The sequence below is a fragment of the Nicotiana attenuata genome, chromosome 3, assembly GCF_001879085.1.
Source record: "Nicotiana attenuata strain UT chromosome 3, NIATTr2, whole genome shotgun sequence".
Classification (NCBI taxonomy): domain Eukaryota; kingdom Viridiplantae; phylum Streptophyta; class Magnoliopsida; order Solanales; family Solanaceae; genus Nicotiana; species Nicotiana attenuata.
The window spans coordinates 53,998,751-54,018,964 of record NC_031991.1 but is presented as its reverse complement, the minus strand read 5'-3'; the positions used below and the strand labels follow the sequence as shown (position 1 = coordinate 54,018,964).

The window sequence follows — 20,214 nt, the reverse complement described above, 5'->3', positions numbered from 1 at the left end:
CCATCCTCAACCTCGAGGCCTTCACCAGCCTCCGGTGTCGCAGGGTCCTAACCGCAGGAAATACGAGCCTCGCGTGCCTTCGCCCGAGCATCTTCAAAGGCGGCCTCAGGAACACTCCCCGCCTCCCACAAACCCTTGTATATATCTCGTTGGGCCTCGGCATGAACCCATAACTCATACAAGCGGCGCGGGACAGCGGCAGAGGCAGATTCAACCTAGGCCAACAATTGCGCCTTCTCGGCCTCAAGAGTTGCGACCTGATATCCCAAGCCCGAAGCATCCCGATCAAGTTCACCAATACGCTCCTCGAGTCGTGCCTCTCTCAGCGTGGTTGTCGCCCTCTCAGATTCCTACTCGCACTTAAGGACGGGGATAGTGTCTTCTAGCGCCGCCGCCCTCGCCAAAGCCGACACTCGAGCACCCTCGGCTCCCTCCAATTCGGCCACTTTCCTTTCTAGCTCGGCCACCTTCTCCGACCACTCGGCACTCAGGGCGTCGACTCTAGTAGCGTTTTGCTCAAGTTCAGCTCGTAAAGATAGAACCTTCACCTGAAGGTCCTCGCACTCCACGGAAACCCCTTCGCCCACCTCGAACTCCTCGTCTTTGGCATGAAGCAGTCCTTCAAGCTCACTACATCTGCGGATAGACCGCATCAACTCCTCTTCTCTTTTCTCCAACTCCTCCCTAATGGACTGGGTGCTAGCGCCCGCTTTGAGCTGCTCATGCATTTCACGGCACCTGTTGCGATACCTCCGGTACTTCTTGACCATTTTTAGAAAAATCTCGGCCCGCATCTCACCCTACGAGCACTCTTGATCTCTAGCATGTAAGTCTATAAAAATAAAAAGAATAGAGGAGAGAATGAGTCAGTGTAATGACAAAGGTCACAAAACGAAAAAAATCAAAAGGGCACTCACCCTTAATGCCATCGCGGCCACACCGCGTGACAGCCCGGAATCGCTGACCTCCTGAAGGGATTCGCTTTCGACGGCGGAGCACAAAAGATCAAACTGTGGCACCAAATCCACCGTGTCTTGCAACAGGTTGAGATCCGTCGGAATTTCGAGTATACGGGAAGGGCCTTCCGCCCTTACCACAGTTCGGGTAAAGCCCTCCTCGAACATCCTCACGTCCTCAAGGTCGATGTCGGATTCGAGTTCATAATCCTCAACCATGACGCCTTCCCCCCTCTTATTGGCCGAAGAAGAAGTGCGATTTGGCCGATATGACGATGGTCTGCTCGGAACAATAACAGCAGCCTCAGAACTTCGTCCCTCCGTCGCAATAGCCTCTTGAACGCTCGCAACGGGCGTCGCCTCCGCATCCAGACTGGAACCACCGCCGATCTCGGGTGCCGTCAAAATAAGGTCGCCCCTCGAGGGTGTTTCAGCTAAAGAAGCCCCTTCCAACCCTACCCTTCGCCTCTTCAATGGGGCCTCTCCACTACCGACGCAGGAAGATACACCCGTTGAACGGACTGCGGGAACCGGAACCTCCGATTGAGGAGTAACCTCCAAGTGTACGGCTTTGGCCGCGGGTGCGGTCCAACGAGCGGCCAAACCTCCTACGCCCTCGCCTGCAGAAGCCCTTGGTGCGGGCCTGGTAGAGGGCACCGGTTGACGGAACACGAGCGAAGGAGCCCGCGCCCTTCTCACTCCTCTCCGACCTGACAGTAAGGAGGGATTTGATTACATAACGACAAGGTAAAAAAACCCTTTGAAGTAGAGAACAAAGAGAAACCTCAACGAACCAACTCACCAGTAAGCGACTTGCGCCCAAACTTCTCATGGAAATTCGCCCACTCGCGAATCCCCACTGTGTGGGGGAGAATTGCGCTCACCCACTCGCGGATATCGGCAACTCGCGGGGGAGGTAATCTATCAGCTACAAAAACAAAAGCAAATCCTCAACGAAGTCGTTAAAGAGAGACGACCGACGACCATCTTAAGAAAAATTGCACAAAGTAAATGGAAAGGAAAACTTACAAGCGAAATTCCACGCCTTAGGAAACCCCGCCGGGTTCGATACGACATGTTTTGTTCGGACATAGAGTAGGTTTCCTAGAAGCGACGGTTGGTCTTGTCATCCATCTTCACCACCAAGCTCTTGGTTCCTCGATGACGCATATGAATCATCGTACCCCGAAGAAAATGGGGGACGAAGAGGTGGAGCATGTGCCCTAGAGAAATTCCTCGGCCGGCCAACTCTGCATACTTGATGAGCATGAGGAAAAGCTTATACGCATACGGAGAGAGTTGAGCCGGGCACACCTCATAAAAATGGCAGAAATCAACCACCAAGGAAGGAAGGAAGGGGAAGCGTGTACCCGATGACAAAGGGATACGCGTAAAACGCGCAGTAGCCCGGGGCGATGTAAATGCACTATATCCTTATCCGCTGGCACCATTTCAATATGACGGGGATTCCCCATTTGGCTTTGAACGCCGTGATCGCCGCATCATCCATCGTGGAAGGAACGGGCTTCGGTTTATCTTCGGCAGGGCTGTTAAAATCGGTCCTTGCCTTCCCCGAGCGGGGAACCACCTCATCCACCATCGGAAACCCCTCATCTTCCACCACTTCCACTCCCTCTTCGAGAAGGGATGCGTCATTCTCCGGCACCGGAGCACCTACAACTTTATCGGAGCGGGAAGAAGTACCAGCCATTTGTTTTCTTTCATCGAAAGAAGCGAAGATGATAAAAAAAAACTGTGGTCATCGCAAATCCTAGCAGAAGTAGAGATATGAGAGATTAAGGAAAGAGGAGAGACTTGTGAAATTCTCTCTTAAGCAATTGAAAAGCGTAACGTTCAAATGAGGAGCACCCCCCCTTATTTATAGGGATATAAATGCCCTGAGCGGGAAAGCCAAGAGCCGCCAGTTAGAAAACGGAAAGGGCACGGGAAACGACACAATACCTAGAAAACGTGCGCCATAATGACGCATGGGGAATATTGATGACACCCTGGACTGACGTGACGTTCCAACCTTGAACTGGCATAACGGTCTGACGTGATCCTCGAGACGTCACGTCGCTACCTCGCCATGAGGTTCTCGCCCCTCACATAAAGCATTTAGATTTCTCCCAATTTTTGAATCAACATGGTCTGCCCATCGGGCTCGCCAATAGGCGACCCCAACTGCCGGAGGGACTAACTGTGTGGGTCAAAATCTGACCACACGTGGATTAACGCTAACAGGAATGGTAAGAGATCGACTAAGCCGTGGTCGTACCCACAGGGAGTAATAACAACGAAAAGACCTCGGCCACTGCCGAGATCGAACCATCAAAAAGCCTGTATGGTGAAGTAAATATCATGATATTTGAGGGAGGCGACGTGAAGGATAGTCAATGGATGAAAGCATTCTGGTTAAGGACCGATGGACAAAAGGGAATACTGATAGTATATATATAGGAGGTAAGAAGACAAGAAAATGGGGGCTTCCTCTCCTAGAGAAAGGAGAAGAACAGAAGACCAAGAAAAGGTTTAGATAGCAAATACAAATCTCTGTAATCGTGATTATTGAATCAAGGAAGCTAGATCCCATTACTGCCAATGGCATTCCATCTTTTCTGTTTTATCACCACATTACGGGAAATGTCGAGAATGTAAGCTTATTGTTTATACTTGATGTCTTTTAATGATCTCAAATCAGGCTATAAGTTTGATTACTTCTCATTCTCTTATTCAATACACTTAGATCTAAAGTTAACTAGTATTAGTACCCGCACGATGTGCGGATAATATTATGATCTTGCTAAATTCTATAAATTAAAAAGAACAAATTATATGACTAACTATTGACATAAACTTAAATATTATAACCCCATATATAGCCGGTGATACAAACAAATAAAAATACAATATGATTCAAAAATAAATACTCATTCCCTTTCAATTTACATAAAATATTTTTCTTATTAGTCCATTCCAAAAGAATGACACATTTCTGTATTTGAAAATAATTTAAATTTAAAATTTTTATTTTACCCATTTTACATATAATGAGAAGTTCTTACACCCATGCAAATATCATGGCCCACAAAACTATTAGGATCATAAGTTTCAAAAGTTTTCTTTTTCGTTCTTAAATTTCGTGTCAAGTCAAACTATTTCATCTATATTGAAACTGAGTAAAGTCATATTATATAGAGTAATAACAAATAAAAATACATTTAGTAATATCTTAATAAATTATAAAAATATATTATATTATTATCTTAACATAATAAATTCTCACATCAACATCAACTTCTACCAACCTAAAATTACACAATGACAAATTAATATATGCATATATGATAATTTATTAACAATCAATATATTCTAACTTTTGGGAGTTACCAACTTATAAACAATTGGATGGTAATTTGCTCAATATTGCTAGTTACCTCAATTTTAACCACACAATTAAAGTCACATTTTTTATAACAATTTAAATGATACATTGGGATATAGTTAAGATTAATATATTATAATTAAATAAGTGTTAACCTACTTTAAATATTTTTCTTCTACGATGCACATGTACTAAAAGAAGATGAGATTAATTAAATGAATCTTACCTTATGATTTTATGATTCACTTTATTTTGTGTACATAGCAATCCCAAATAGTGCAATTATATTCATCTATGTGTTTACCATATATATATATATTCGACCCCATCGGTTGCTCGATCAATTGGCTCATACAATTTGAGAGAACATAAATATCGACAACGCGCTAAAAAGTCATTGTCCTTACCTGAGCCATTAGAGAAGAATTAGAGAAAAACCTATCCTCCCTTCTTATATATTTTAGCATAGCAACTACTAGCACTAATAGAATATTTTAGCATAGCAACTGCTAGCACTAATAGAATATATATATATATGTGTGTGTGTGTGTGTGTGTGTGTGTGTGTGTGTGTGTGTGTGTGTGTGTGTGTGTGTGTGTGTGTGTGTATTGCTTCCAAACAATTGAGATATAAAATAAATTATAAAATATTAGATAATTAATTTTACCGTAAGGCAACACAATTGATATTTCTTTAGCCAATGTCTGAGTCGATTCAGAGTTAAACATTATCCCTAAGGTAGTTACGAAAGTTAAGTTTTGATCCAATAACTCGGTAATTNAACAAATTAAAAGTGTAGACCCCTTCACATTACTTCTATTCCCCTCTATATACATTATTTTCTATCATATAATATTTTAATTATTTTCATATTTCGTGTTGTATCTATAATATAAACATTATCATATTATTTTTCTAATTCTTTTGAAAAGATGCCAAAGTTTAAATGAAGAAGTTCTTTTATTATTTTCCATAAATCTACACTTTTAGTAATTATTATTTAGTATTATGTGCAATAAGCAATTAATTTTTTTTCTTTTTTTTTTTCGTATAGAGTTTTGACTTTAATGTTTTTTATAACTTAACTACATGACAATTTTAATTACATCTTTATATTATTAATTTGTTGCTTGGCGTTATTTCATTGTAAATGTTTTAAATTTTAGGTTTATAAATTATGTTTTCAACCGCGTGATATTATCCATATAATATGTTTTTTCTCGTAATAATTCAAAAAAATTTCTTATATCAAATTTAAATGTCTAGTCCTTCTATATATCTATAATTATATTATTTGTTTAAGGCTAAAAAAAATTGTCTATTTTTTGTTCTTTGTCTATTGTTACTGTGTTACCCGTTACTTAATATGGTTACATTATTACTTAACTTTTTATTAGCTTGTCACCTACTTTATATCCCTATTTTATACTTCTATTATAATATATTATAATAAATATGATTTTTCTTTCTCTTAAAATAATATTTTTATTTATTTTTAATCTTTGACTATATAATATTTGAATTTATCAATAATATTTTTGAGTATTAATTATTTATTTGCTTTCTTTTATCATTTAAATTAATTCAAAGTATAAATCCTCTCACACTATCTTTATCCCCCTCTTTCTAAATTATTTTCCCTAGTAAGTATGATATTTTATTTAATTTTTTCATTTAGTGTTTTATTCAATAATAGACAAAAATAAAAGTGCATATGATCAAACTATATAGTACTTCACCAAAATATTACAGTATTTTTATTATTAAACTTCTAGTAATTGTTTTTTTTGTTGAAGCTTTTAGCCTTAAAAAAATTATTTTTATTGTATACTTGTTTAAAATTCAGAAAACTTAGTCTAAAACAGATACTTTGGATTATCCATTATGAAATAAATAAATTATTAAATATATTAACATTCTGAACTTTAGGTTAAAACCTTAAAATATATTCTCAAACTCATCAATAAGTATTGAATTTTTAAAATAATTAAAATTGCACATTAGATTACGGTAGGATATATTCTTCTCACTCGATATTAGAAAAGAAATCCAAATACTATTGATATCAAAATTCTTTATTTTCCAAATACAAAATTTCAGTTAGAAAATATTAGTACAATGATTGAACTTTATTTAAAAAAGAATTTATTTCAATTTAATTTCAATAAATGGAATTCCATATATAGTTCTTAAGTGATATTTACTTATTTGACAATCTCCCATAAATTCTTTAAGATTGCCAAGTGGCTTCATTTTAGCTTGCCACTTGGCTTAACCACATTGCAAATTGCTCTCCTTTTAATATAATATAGATAGTTTATTCTTGGCTAAGATTTATCCTCTATTCTATCATTAATTTAACAAAGAGTTTAACACTTTTTGGTCAAACAGTTATTACCGCGGGTATATATTTCTTTCGTTTTTTTCCCTACCCCTTTATATTTCTTGATTTTAAGTCAAATCCCTTTAATTTTAATTCGTTTGAGAATTGAGGAAAAATACGAGTGGCAGAAGTCGGCGAGACAGGAAGAGATCACGTGCATTAGCCGGGGCTCGCACGTGAGCATCAATTCCCCCGCCAAATATTAGGTTTTTGCTACTCCCTCTCAACGGCCAACGCCCAATACCAATTGCACAATAGTCCATTTCAAGAGCGGAGTAAATGGAAGAATCAGAGACAAGTTTGGAAGTTCGTAGCCTAATGGGCGAATCCGTAATCGTCTCCGTTTCGCCGGACAAAACCATTCAAAAACTGAAGCAACTCCTCAAGCAAACTTTCCCTCCCGCTTCAAATTCCCCAAATTTCCATCTCTTTCTCAAGGTAATTTCTTCCATTCCTCTCCTCTTTGCCTGAGAATTATTGAAATACAAACATTTAGTTTCTAGCAGAAAGCAAAAATTTAATATTATTTTTATGTTGATCTTGTGCGGTATATTTTATAATCAGGGTGTGAAATTGGGTTTAGAGAGTAAGGTAAGTGACTATTCAGTTGGAAGTGGGGAATTTCTGGTACTTGTTCCCTATACAATGAAAGACAGACAACAGAACAAGAAAACCGAGGCACCTACAAGTTCATCTATCCCAGTTGGTGACTCAACTCTGAAACAGGCGGAGGCAGCATGGTCTGACATGATGCAAGACTTGTCTTACCTGAGCGGCATCTCTGCGGACGATAATCAGATCGAACGTCTGTTGGATGCAACACACAATAGTTGTGTTCCGGCAAATTGTTCTTCACAGGTTAAGCGCAAGAGAAGCGCCAAGAATGACAAGATGGAAGGATATGCAGATGAGCTAGTCTTGAGCATACTAAAATCATCTACCAATGACATGGATGACGAGAAAGCTAAGATATTTGTTCAGATTTTAGCGTCTATAAATTGTTTTACCAACCCTGGTTCAGGGAACTGCACGTGTAAGGAAGCCAACAGAAAGGACAATGCGGTTGATCCATGTTCAAGTTTTAATGATTCGTGTGGGTGCCCAACGTGGTTGAAGAGTATAAGCAAAGTGTTTTCTTTTGTAAACATTTATTCTGCTTCCTTGCAACTTCAGCAGGTACAAGTTACCTACTCTAGTCTGAAGGGAGCACTTGATCATCTATGTCCGTTTGGATTTCAAGCCGGTGTGGCAGATATCGAGCAACTTTCTCTACTTTGTCCTAAGGTACTTTGTTTGGAGCTCTGACTATTTTACAGTTTTATCTCCTACTTACTTTGATATTTTTCAACATTTTTGTCCAGTAGTATCCCATACTATCATCACATGCTGACTTTGAGCTTTGGTCTCACTCATTCATTTTTGGCAATGGATAACTGTTGGAGGGCCTAGCATAAGTGCCTCCGGGTAAACATAAGTATGTCAAACGTGAGCTTACAACTGGAAATGAAGAACTGTTATATTAAAGTCTGAACAGTGTCTATGAACTTAGGAAGACCACAGAATCTGCTGACCTACAGAATTTGTTCTCTTTCTGGAGTGGGGATTTCTCTTTCTGGAGAATACTAGTGGTGCCAAAAGATAAATCACTTACCATACTCGTGTACTTCTTTTCAGTGAATGTATGATTTGATCTCAGTATCACTTCTAGGAATTTATAGGAAGCAAGCTTTTATGTTCTTAATTTCGCTTATACTTGCAATCCCTTTACCCCATATAGTTCCCTTTATGTATCATCATAACCAGATGGATTTTACGGGAGTCAGGTGGTTGCAGCCCCCACAGTCTCTTGAAGTTATATTTTTTCCCTGTTAAATTTGCTAAATATTTTGTCATATCAGTTAGAAATGGCTTTGCTCTCCTCCTTCTCGCGGCTACTGAACCACCCCCATCCAACCTTGAGATCTAGCTAAACCATTGATCAGGACTTTGAACTTTTATTATCAAGCACTTACGTGTTATTTTCTTTTAGGTTGTACACATTGTTGATGATGATACAGAGGTTAAAAATTTCAAGGATGGTATTGTCATTTTCAGAAACTCAACAACGAAGGGAGACCAGCATGCGAGTATGTTTAGTCATATTTAACTCTTTGATCAAGGAAAATGGCTGCTCCATCACTGAATAAGTCTGTTTTTCTCCTTTTCTGCTGAGTAGCCCAAAAAGGCGTCCCCATATCTAGTGTTGTACACTCAATGAAGAAAAGGGAATATGCATTCCGAACAAGTCTTTTGAAGTTTGTCAAGTTGTTAAAGGTATGCACTTCTCACTTAGAATGATTTACTTATCAATCCTATAAACCTGTCTGGACTCTTATCTTTTAATTTTAAAGTTCATTTTGGTGTTGTGAAATTCCAAAGTTTAGAAATATCAGGCAGTTAAGATGCAGAATCTCAGTCATGAAACTTTTTATTTATGCCTGTGTGTTGTTATGGCATGTATTTTTATGCTGTGTTGACTTTTTATCTTGTAAGTTCAACTTCACATTATTGTTGTGTTGGCTTATCTACTTGGTAGTCAGACTACAGGACTCTTATCTGATGATGTGCATCATGACCAATTTAAAAAGTTGGTTTTCTCATCCCTTTCTTTTATACTGCATTTAAATGTCTAACCCAGTCGATTTTTGGTTTAATTTCATTTAATTTGTATTTATGCTAAAGTCCTTGACTAATGTATTAAGTTGCAGCTATCTTAAAGGAAAGAAACTTTTGAAAGAAATATAATATCTAGCAAGTAAAATTGTTTGGCATTTTGTGATCTCAATTCTTTCTATGGGAAATTACACAGGTACTTGGTAGTATTCTGAAGTTCTGGTTTAGCTTAATGTTATAGATGGACTGTGACAAACATAAGCGTCTCTTTTTAATGCTGCTTTAAAAAAAATCGGTGGTGTCTAGCATCTCGACTAATCCACCGGGTAGCATGTCTGGCCCACAAGCACAGGTTAGGTGTTCCTGCTCAGCAACGCTAGAGCGCATGGGCTCAAGCAAGTGTTTTATTGTTTTTATTTTCTATTAAGTTGTTGATCCTTCTATATCCGCTGCTCATTGTGATCGTTCAATGTTCTGAGGTTTCCTTCATAGTTTATATGCCGGCGACCAGTTTATCATTATCCCTTCTCTTAATCCGGGCTTGGAACCAGCTATTCTTTAACATAAGTGGGAGTTGATTGATATTGACTGACTCATTGTGCCAGCTATTTCTTTCATAAACCACAATTCAGTAAGATTTAAATTATTAAATTATGAATATTGTAATGCAGCGTGAAAGTGGAAATGAGTTCAGTAAAATTTCCCTGGAAGATTTCATTACCTTTGTGAAGCAAGGTGGTGTTTGTGCAACAGGCATTGACACAAAGCGAGCAGGTTCTCATTCTTTTGAAGCAAACTGTTGTGTAAGTCTTAAAACCCTGCACAAGTCTCTTGTAATTGATGCTCTTTTAATCCATCATAACATGCTACATTTATGCACATCTTTCCACAATCTTTGCATCTTGATTGTACATTTGCAGTTGTGAGACTCCTCCAATTCACAACTTCCTCTGCATCTGAGTTTTACGTTGTAATTCTTCTTCTTCATTAGAAGTTCCTGCATGAGCGCTAGAATTATCTTTATCTTTGTTTTTTCAGAGGTCACTCAAACTTATAAAGTAATTATTCATTGTTAATAGGCACAGAAATAATGGGAACTTAGCAGAACACATCTGCTCATTTTGTTCTAAAATTCTTTCACCTTTTAAGATGCTAGTGATAAATATCCTCTTTTGCTAGGACAAATGCCAATCAGATATTTTAGTAATTGTTAATTCTAGAAAGGGGCAATTTCAGTTTTCAATGAAGTGGGTAGATGAAGGGTACAAAAGAAACACTAGCAGTGGCCTTTTTCAGTGGTACAGCTAATAGCTGTGTCTTGAATGTCCTTTTATCAATGCCAGATTCCCTTGGTTTTTGTGGTCCTTTTTTTTTTTGATAAATGACAAAGAATATATATGATTTAAGTTGAATACCCGAGAAAGAGTTCTGCAATTTTGATAAGCTTTTGACATGCAGGATACAAATCCTTTGACACCTTTGGAAATGGTGGAACATCTGAGAAGGGGGTTTGGATCTGATGGACAGGTTTTTACCTTGTTGCTTTTATTCACTTTGACATTGTGCTTCTCCCCTCTTGACAGCTGCATATATTCCAATTTCTTTTCTTATGGGTGAGTTACTCTGAGAAGGGGGTTTGGATCTGAAGTCCTCATTTACTTCAGTGGGCATGTGCTTCAATTGTGAATGACTTCAAAATAGCTACCATATGACCCAAGTATTACTGTTAGAGCCAAGCAAAGGTTGTCCACCATTATTTCTGTTCCTGCTGCAGGTTGTTCATATCGAAAAGATCAGTGCCCGCAATGCCACCTACGTTGAGATCCCAAGTTCACTTTCAGAAAGCACAATGTTGGCATTGAAAAATGTTGGAGTTACCAGATTATATAGCCATCAGGTAAGGTACTGGTCTATCTAATTGTGGTTTCCCCTTAAAACAAAACTTTTCTCTAAAACTTTGTAAGCATTTTTCTATAGGCTGAGTCTATTCGGGCTTCTCTTGGGGGAAAAAATGTTGTTGTAGCTACCTTGACATCCAGTGGGAAATCTCTTTGCTACAATGTGCCAGTTCTGGAAGTATTATCCCAGAATTTGTCAGCATGCGCGTTATACCTCTTTCCTACGAAGGTTCGTAGCTTTATTTTTCCAAGCTTAATTGTTGAAAATTCAGTCTTTTGGAAAGGTAGTCTCACAGAAGTCTTTTGCCTTTACATTTTCTGCTTAGTTTGTTGGATGGGCTTTGCATCTGTTAAACATTTCCTTCAATTCTGTTGTAGTCTAACAAATCTTTATTAGCAACTTTGCGGCAGCTTCTACATCATTTGAGTTGTCAATGCAGGCTTTAGCGCAAGATCAACTAAGGTCTTTATTAACCATGACAAACGAGTTTAGCGCTGGCTTTAGGATTGGCGTATATGATGGGGACACTTCTCAGACGGATAGGAAGTGGCTGCGTGATAATGCTAGACTGGTACTCAGTAAGTTTTAATGTTTAGATAGGCTGAGCATATCTGTTCTTGTCCTTTTCTCTGTTGGTCTATTTCTCTACCTCTCGTTTCGCTTCTCTTATGCAAGTACTGAAATTTCATCTGCTTACACAGTTGATCACAAATCCTGATATGTTGCATGTCTCAATCTTGCCATGTCATAGACAATTCAGTCGAATTTTATCAAATCTTAGGTAAATTCTCCTGATCCTTTAGTCCTAATTTTGTTTTACATTACTAATGTGCTTGAACCTTTCCTGGTTCGTTCTTTCTCTTAGTGTCCCTGGAAGTACTCTTTTTTAGATAAAAAGAAAGATTGATTTTTTGACGCCTTAATCTCATTTGCATGTCTCAGGTTTGTCATTGTTGATGAAGCTCATTCTTATAAGGGGGCATTTGGATGTCATACTGCTCTTATTTTGAGGAGGCTTCGCCGACTTTGTTCTCATGGTACTCTTTTCCTTGTTGTCTACTGCTACTACAAGACTTTTTCTATCTTTTTCAATGTCTTGTTTGTTCCTTGTGTTGAAAATTAGCTTTTAATTGATTTCTCATGCAGTGTATGGCAGTAATCCTTCATTTATATTTTCTACTGCGACTTCTGGAAATCCCGTGGAGCACTCAAAGGTATCAATAACATGGATAGTTTCACTGTATTGAATCTTTAACTAATTTAGGTAGTGCTTAAAGTTTTATCTGTATGGTTACATTATGACACGAGAAATGAAGAAGATAAGTGAAAGAGAGATGAATTTCGCCAGAATACACTCAAAAGAGGAATGAACTCGCCACCTTAAGGAATATACCAAAAGAGCTGAGAGTTAAAGTAGAAGAAACCCTTCTTCTGAATAGCTAAGACTCACTCATAAAATTCAATCACAAAAACTATCTCCTACATGCCTGGAGATAGTTTTTGTGGTGAAACAACCCTTCATCTCTAGGCTGAGAATTTTAAACAAAGCTCACCCACTAAGTCTACCGACATATTACTTTGCACTAGAAAGTCTAAATCTACTCTACTGGATAAAGTATACATGGAATCGGGTTATAATCTTTGAAATCCAACCTAAGTTCTATTTAAAAATACTTTAAAACGGGAATTTCTTCACCAAAATATGAAGTGTTAATGGTGAATTGGCAATTCATTTCCCAGCCACCTTGACATACCTCAAATAGATTGACCACATCTTACAGTAGGAGACTCCGAATGACAATTTGTTTAATCTGTTGGAGAATAGACATCTTCTAAAATTCAAGATTTAAGTCTTTCTTCTTATCAAGAGATATTTTTTCATCGGAAATCTTCTTATACACAGATATTATGTTGATGTTGACTCTTATTCTGCCTCTTTTTGTAGCTTTGTTGTGTTTTTGCATTCATATTTCTCTTATTTTTGAAAATAATCTGATAATATCATGTTAATTGTCGCCTATTACTTTTCCCTGGTACCATGGAGGATCACATCTCTATAGTTTCTTTATAGGCTAGTCATTCACGTAGAAACCTTGAATGCTCAAAACTTTACACCATTCTTATTCTGCATTAGCAGATGTTCCCACCTCTATCTGTGGAATTCATCTAAAGCTGAAGTCTAGGATGAACTTCGCAAATGCTTGCATGTTATAAGACTTCAAATAGAGGGTTGTGACACACTATCGTTTTAGACTAGTTAGTACTTGGTGATTTTATAAATATCTCATCTTCTAGCCCTGAGGTAATGTAGGAGCTCTCAAATCTACCAACAATGGAGTTGATTCAGAATGATGGCAGCCCATCTGGCTCAAAGCTTTTTGTGTTATGGAATCCTCCTTTACGCCTGAAAATGGTAAGTTCCGCGGTAAAGTCCTATAGCTCCCGAGTATTCAATGGGAAGCTGTTTTCGTTCATCTGAGGTACTTCTATCTTGCAGATCTCAAAAAGAATTGAGAGTGGCATTGATGATGACTCTGCTGACAAACATCTGATTGCTAGAAGATCAAGGTTTAAAGCTTGCCCTGCTTTCTGTATATTGAGAATTGGATATAGATCGCACCTCGTGTTTTCTGAATACATATTATAAAGAGCCTGTATTTCCCCCTCTACAAACTGGCCCATCCTCGCTGCATCAGGAAGGAAGGAAGTGTGCTGTTTCATTTCTCAATATACGGGAATAAATATCAGGATATATTCTTCAAAGCATGACAAATTTGTTAAGGAATCGGAAAAAAAAAGATGTAGGCTTAGGAGACGATATATATAACATGACACTACCAACATGCCTATTTGGACGTATTGAATGAATAATTATTTACGAGGAAGATAATACTTCATCTATAAAGAAAGTTGAATGAGAAGATATTGGCTGAGTAGATTACGAGTCAAATAGGTTATGTGGAGAGAATACATCTATAAGCTTAAGCAATGATCATGTAAGAATTCTGAAGAAACTAGGGTAGAGCTTAGGTCATCAGTTCTCCTTTGTAATTTACAGAAGCTCACTGTAATGATGCACTACAAGTCTACAACGAGGATAACAAAACGCAAGACTTGCACGATATCCCCATATCAGATTTTTTTTTGGATATAGCACGCATATAGGAGACCTTGATAACTTGTTGGTAGAAACTGGTTGCATTTAGTAGTCACCATGCATTTTAAACAGGGTAAGAGTACGAATGCTATCCATAACTTATGGTAAAGATTTTACTTATGAAACAAAAAGTGTGATGAAGATTCCAACTCCAGTGCTACTTTGGAGTGAATAAAGATTCGTATAGAAGAGTAAACTGGATAAGGCTACTGCATTTAATTAGTGATGTCACTTGATTTACTGACAAATAATCTGACGTATGTTTATATGATCATTTTTACTGCTAAACATGTAGGAATGCTATTGGCTTCATTGCTAAAGATATGAAGTATTCGAAGTAGCATAAGCAAACTTTTATCCTGCCTTACTAAGAGATTTGTGTTAGATTGTTAGTTAGTGCCAGGTGCCTTGCTATCACCTTGCACCTTGGTTTTTCTCCTTTGTTCCTTGTATCTCCCATTTTTGTTTCTTATTATGCACGCGATCCACCTTATCACTCCATAAGTTGGATGCTTGAGAAAATGTTGGATTCTTAGAAGTTAGCCCTAACAGGAATTGTCTTACCTTATTGCCCCATGCATTTTCTTTCCTCTTTTCCTTTTTTCCCCTTTTCTTCGCTATTTCATGATCACAGAGAAGTATCTTAATTTCTAACAGCATTTTGTCTGTCTCTGTCACAGTCCCATTTTGGAGGTTTCTTGCCTTTTTGCAGAAATGATGCAGCATGGTCTTCGTTGTATTGCATTTTGCAAAACACGCAAACTTTGTGAGCTTGTTTTATGTTACACGTAAGTGAAATTGCATTATAGAATCAAATGGTTCATTCTCATTTTATCTTCTATTAACAGTTTGGTGTGCTGGAATAACTTTTTGTCCTAAGGCGTGAGATTCTTCAGGAAACAGCACCTCATTTAGTTGACACTATATGCGCTTACCGAGCTGGTTATGTTGCTGAGGTTAGCATCTATAACTTGGTTCAGGAGAGTTTGTCATCCTCTTTAGTTAATCTTTCCCAAGGAAATTTATTTAGACAGTTGTTTTTCATGTTGCTCTAAACTTACCTGCAATTGGCTTGTATAATTTATTCAATTTTGTTTATTTTGATCCGTTGTAAAGCGTCCATATTCCCACTTGTTCAATATTTATGCGCTTGCAAAATAGCATGATTCATACCTTATACTTATGACTGATGCTCTTCATAAATAAAATAATTTGTCGCTAATGTGACCAGGAGGTCACGGGTTCGAGCCGTGGAAATAGCCTCTCGTAAGAATGCAGGGTAAGGCTGCGACGATAGACCCTTGTGGTCCGGTCTTTCCCGGACCCCCCGCATAGCAGGAGCTTAGTGCACCGAGCTGCCAATGGTATACTTCAAGCTAGTCTACAAATTTGCCAAATGATTTCTGCCTTGGATTCTTCGGAAATGAATGAGTGGAAAGAGATTTATACCGAGATCACTTTTTTCTTGTTAGACATAAGATTTCATTTAGAGATAACCTTCTCAAGATACAACCAAAAGAAAGCACTACACTAGTTCTGTATGCAGACAAACTGTATTTGTAAGGAATACTTTCTTGTAAGCAAGGGTTTAAAGTACTTTCACCTATCAAAATAGATGATGTATTGCTACTAAATCATTCAGAGCTTTGGATGTGTTTACTCCAGATTATTCCATGGTACTGTACCCTCACAAGAGTTGGTTCTCTTTAGATATAAGCGACCAATGAAGAGCTGATGTTCTCAGGATACAACCAAAAGAAAAAACACAACACTATCTTGCTCATGCAGACAAACTGTACTTGTTAGGATAACTTTCTTATAAGCGAAGGTTTAAAGTACTGTTGCCTATCAAAAAAGGAAAAGGATAAGTTATCTTTACTGAGCATTTCAGAGCTTTGGATTTGCTGATTCAACATTAAGTTGTGTTACTACCCATCAGTTTTGTTGGCTCAAATCTAATCTTCTGTCACCTTTTTTTCTTTATCGTATGGAAATTCAGTACTCGTTATAGCTAATTCTCGCTTCCATAGTTTATATTTGGCACTTATGCTTATTGTTTTAGCATAGATAAGTAGGGCATAATTTGCATATTGGCAAAAAGTTAGTTTGACCTTAGTTCTTCATGGAACAGGATCGCAGAAGAATTGAGCATGACTTTTTCAATGGTAGTATATGCGGTATTGCTGCTACAAGTGCTCTTGAATTGGGTATTGATGTAGGACATATTGATGCAACCCTACATCTAGGATTTCCAGGCAGCATAGCTAGGTAGTAACTGCTTGTTTGTGTCCCTCCGACAATTTCACACTTTTATTCTCAAACTGATATTGTTCCAAATTTTTTCATCAAGTCTGTGGCAACAAGCAGGAAGGTCAGGCAGACGAGGAAATACATCACTTGCAATTTATGTTGCCTTTGAAGGGCCTTTGGATCAGTATTTCATGAAGTTCCCCCAGAAACTTTTCAGGGGCCCAATTGAATGTTGTCATATAGATGCAAGAAACCGGCAGGTTGTTTTGGTTTCTTCATTTCTTGACTTTGCCATCATTTTCAAATTTAGTGATTGAACCATGATTTTAGTAGGGAATTCACTTAACATTCGAAAGCATTTGACAGGTTCTTGAACAGCATCTGGCTGCTGCTGCTTTTGAATATCCACTGAGCTTGTCTGATGACGAGAAATACTTTGGCCCTGGCTTGGAGAGTCTCATAATGGCACTTAAAAACAAGGGAATTCTGAGTACAGATATATCACGTAGTGCTGCCGCCAGAATATGGAGCTACATCGGGCTGGAGGTATGATCCTTTGAGTGTAGTGTTAATCAACGATAATGTGTTTGTGAGCTGGGTGTGGTTAGCTTTTCTAAACCATTCTATGCTGTTATCAGAAGATCCCCTCAAGTGCAATTAGTATTCGATCCATAGAAACTGAGCGGTACAAAGTGATTGACATGCAAAAGAATGAAATCCTGGAAGAAATTGAAGAAAGCAAGGCTTTCTTTCAGGTAAAATAGTAGCAACTACATTTGGAAGTTCTTGTGATTATAATGCCTTCCTATTGTGAGAAGGGGGAAGAATGAAAACACTAACAGGAAAAGGAGAGGGAGAGGGAGAGGGAGATCATCATTATGATGCTTATATTCATGTGTGTGTATATTATTTTAGTGCAAGAGAACTCTTCAATTCTTCAGGTTTTCTTTTGGCTTCTTTTGAAGTTACCTTGTAAAGTTAATCAGTTTAAGCCCAAATAATTTACAGGTTTATGAAGGGGCCAATTATATGAACCAAGGGAAGACGTATCTTGTGAAGGAGCTTGATGTGGCAAACAGAATTGCTTGGTGCCAACGAGCGGACTTGAAATATTACACCAAAACTCGTGACTATACTGATGTCCATGTCACTGGTGCCAACTTTGTATGTGAAAATCTCAAGTAGTCCTCTTCACTTTCCTATATATTTTTCAAGGACTGCCTCAGTCTTCTTTAAGTGGTGACCTTTTTGCTTAATCTTATCGTAGAGATTTTTGCTGGAGCAAAAAGCTAAAAAAACTGCTTGCTTATTTAAAGCTCTTAGCCTCTATTATTCGTGATGGGTGTTTTTTGGTCTCTGTCTATTTAAAGTTTGTGTAATCTCTACTACCTGCCAGAACTCCTGTCAAGTGTCTCTCCGGGAATCTGGTATGGAGATAGTTAGGGTATGACATACATTATCCCAAATAAGTGACGAAAGAAAACAACCTTAGTTTCTGTCCTCCAAAAAGGAATCTCTATGCTACTGCTATGTCATCCTTGACAAATAAGGTGTGTTTAGAGCATGTGATGCACCCTTCTCATATTATGCTGAGCTAATGGCTCCATTAGTCAAGGAAAACCCTGAACTTCCAGTCATCAAAGGTTCGGTAGATATTTAAAGATGCATAGCCTTTCCATATCATGTTTATTGCTGATAGGTAAATGTTCCTTCTTCCATTTGAGGAACTCGTAGAATGCACTGCATCACAAGAGATCCTCGATTAACTGGCTAGCCTTGAAATGCAAATGCTTTATTGGTCTTATTTAAGGGGGGAAAAGTTCTCATATTGCTTATTGCGTGCTACTTGTGAAATAACTCTGTGTATACCATGTCATTTGTAAAATTCATCTGTTACATCCCAGTTAACATTGGATGGACATGATAATATTTTACCACTATGTAGGCTTACCCAGCAATAACGACTAGTCTGTGTCTTCCAAGAACAACTGCGCAAGCACACAGTTGCAGAGTAACGACTACGTGGTTTGGTTTCCGCAAAATCTGGAAAAAGAGCAACCAGGTCTTTGACACTGTTGAACTATCACTTCCTAATTACACGTTTGAAACCCAGGTGAATACCAGTTTGAAATGTGTTTTCTGGAGTTCCTCTGTGTGTGATATTCTTTCATCACTGTTTTAGTACTCTTTCTTCTTTGTAATTTGTAGCTGTAATGCACATGCAGGCTGTCTGGATTCAAGTCCCTCAGACCATAAAGACAGCTGTAGAGACCTTAAATTATTCATTCCGAGGAGGTTTGCATGCTGCTGGTCATGCTCTTCTTAATGTCGTTCCTATGTAAGTTGCAAGCACAAGAGTTTTTAGATCTGGCTCAACATGTTCTCTGTCTGAGTTAACATACATTAGAATTCTTCTCTCATTGTCTCCTGAAACTTGTGCTGAAGGTACATAATTTGCAATTCATCTGATTTAGCTTCAGAGTGTGTAAACCCTTATGATACCCGCAATGTTCCAGAAAGAATTCTGCTTTATGATCCACATCCTGGAGGAACTGGCATTTCAGCACAGGTTAACGATCTCTGCTTTTGATTCCTTTTCCTGCCATGGTTTTATTCAAATTATTGTTTTACTAGCTTTATGGGTGATTGTACCATTATGTCAAGATTCCGAGGAACACCAGGAAACTTACGAAAAGGGACCTTTAATTGGTTAGGTTTTGAAATAGATTCAGAATATCAGTAGGACGTTATTTACTGAAGTGATGAATTACAACAACAACATACCCAGTATGACCCCCCGCAAGTGGGGTCTGGGGAGGGTGGGGTGTACGCGACCTTACCCCCTACCTTGTGTGAGGTAGAGAGGTCGTTTCCGATAGGCCCTCGGCTCAAAACACTGAAGTGATGAATTAAGTAAGGAAATTTCTAAGTATAAGCTGGAACAGCTTTTATTATATTTAATCATCAAATTATTAGTCAGTACTCCTTGGAAGAGCATACATGACGTAGATGACGTGGTTGGAACTTGTAGTCATGGAACAACTTTGACTGCCCAAAAAATGTAAAGCATTTGGAAACTGCTTTTGTTAAAGTTTAGGAGGTGTGGTAAAGTCGTGTATTTTGAACAGTAGACAGCAATGAAGGAGAATATTATTTACTTTTCAATGGGTTTCAAATCTTACGAAATAGAAAGAAGGTCAAACATAGAAGAAGAATGGTTTGAGTGGACTGAAAGAGGAAGAAAATTCCTAAGAAGGACCATCTTCAGCAAAAAAACAATGTTGTGGTTATGTGGGATTCTAAAAGAAGCATCAAGAGAGAAAGGTAACTTTGTAAAAAGATGGAAAAGTAAAGAACAGTATGCTGAGATCTTCTGTACAAGGAATTTTAACAAGTATGGTCGCTATATTTCCATAATCAGGGTACATAGCAGGGGAAGGTCAGTTATCATTGTACCAGAAGTGACATTTAACTCAGGTTGGTCAGAAATAGCTACAAAGATTGAAAGGTTCGTTAATGGGGGGGGGGGGGG

General features: G+C 38.1%; 1 protein-coding gene across 1 annotated transcript in view; it reads left to right on the top strand.

Moving 5' to 3' along the window:
- The window catches only part of LOC109223771 (uncharacterized ATP-dependent helicase YprA), a 20,049-nt gene continuing 6,724 nt past the window's right edge, over positions 6,890 to 20,214 (top strand). The window contains exons 1-24 of the mRNA XM_019388191.1: positions 6,890 to 7,162; positions 7,289 to 8,008; positions 8,754 to 8,850; positions 8,940 to 9,037; positions 10,048 to 10,179; positions 10,835 to 10,903; positions 11,151 to 11,273; positions 11,354 to 11,503; positions 11,715 to 11,846; positions 11,977 to 12,056; positions 12,218 to 12,312; positions 12,422 to 12,489; positions 13,587 to 13,688; positions 13,773 to 13,843; positions 15,113 to 15,220; positions 15,313 to 15,388; positions 16,564 to 16,700; positions 16,783 to 16,942; positions 17,049 to 17,228; positions 17,321 to 17,437; positions 17,691 to 17,846; positions 18,628 to 18,795; positions 18,908 to 19,020; positions 19,128 to 19,251. Coding sequence (XP_019243736.1) covers positions 7,004 to 7,162; positions 7,289 to 8,008; positions 8,754 to 8,850; positions 8,940 to 9,037; positions 10,048 to 10,179; positions 10,835 to 10,903; positions 11,151 to 11,273; positions 11,354 to 11,503; positions 11,715 to 11,846; positions 11,977 to 12,056; positions 12,218 to 12,312; positions 12,422 to 12,489; positions 13,587 to 13,688; positions 13,773 to 13,843; positions 15,113 to 15,220; positions 15,313 to 15,388; positions 16,564 to 16,700; positions 16,783 to 16,942; positions 17,049 to 17,228; positions 17,321 to 17,437; positions 17,691 to 17,846; positions 18,628 to 18,795; positions 18,908 to 19,020; positions 19,128 to 19,251 — 3,435 coding nt within the window. The 5' untranslated portion in view covers positions 6,890 to 7,003. The remainder of the gene's footprint in view (positions 7,163 to 7,288; positions 8,009 to 8,753; positions 8,851 to 8,939; positions 9,038 to 10,047; positions 10,180 to 10,834; positions 10,904 to 11,150; positions 11,274 to 11,353; positions 11,504 to 11,714; positions 11,847 to 11,976; positions 12,057 to 12,217; positions 12,313 to 12,421; positions 12,490 to 13,586; positions 13,689 to 13,772; positions 13,844 to 15,112; positions 15,221 to 15,312; positions 15,389 to 16,563; positions 16,701 to 16,782; positions 16,943 to 17,048; positions 17,229 to 17,320; positions 17,438 to 17,690; positions 17,847 to 18,627; positions 18,796 to 18,907; positions 19,021 to 19,127; positions 19,252 to 20,214) is intronic.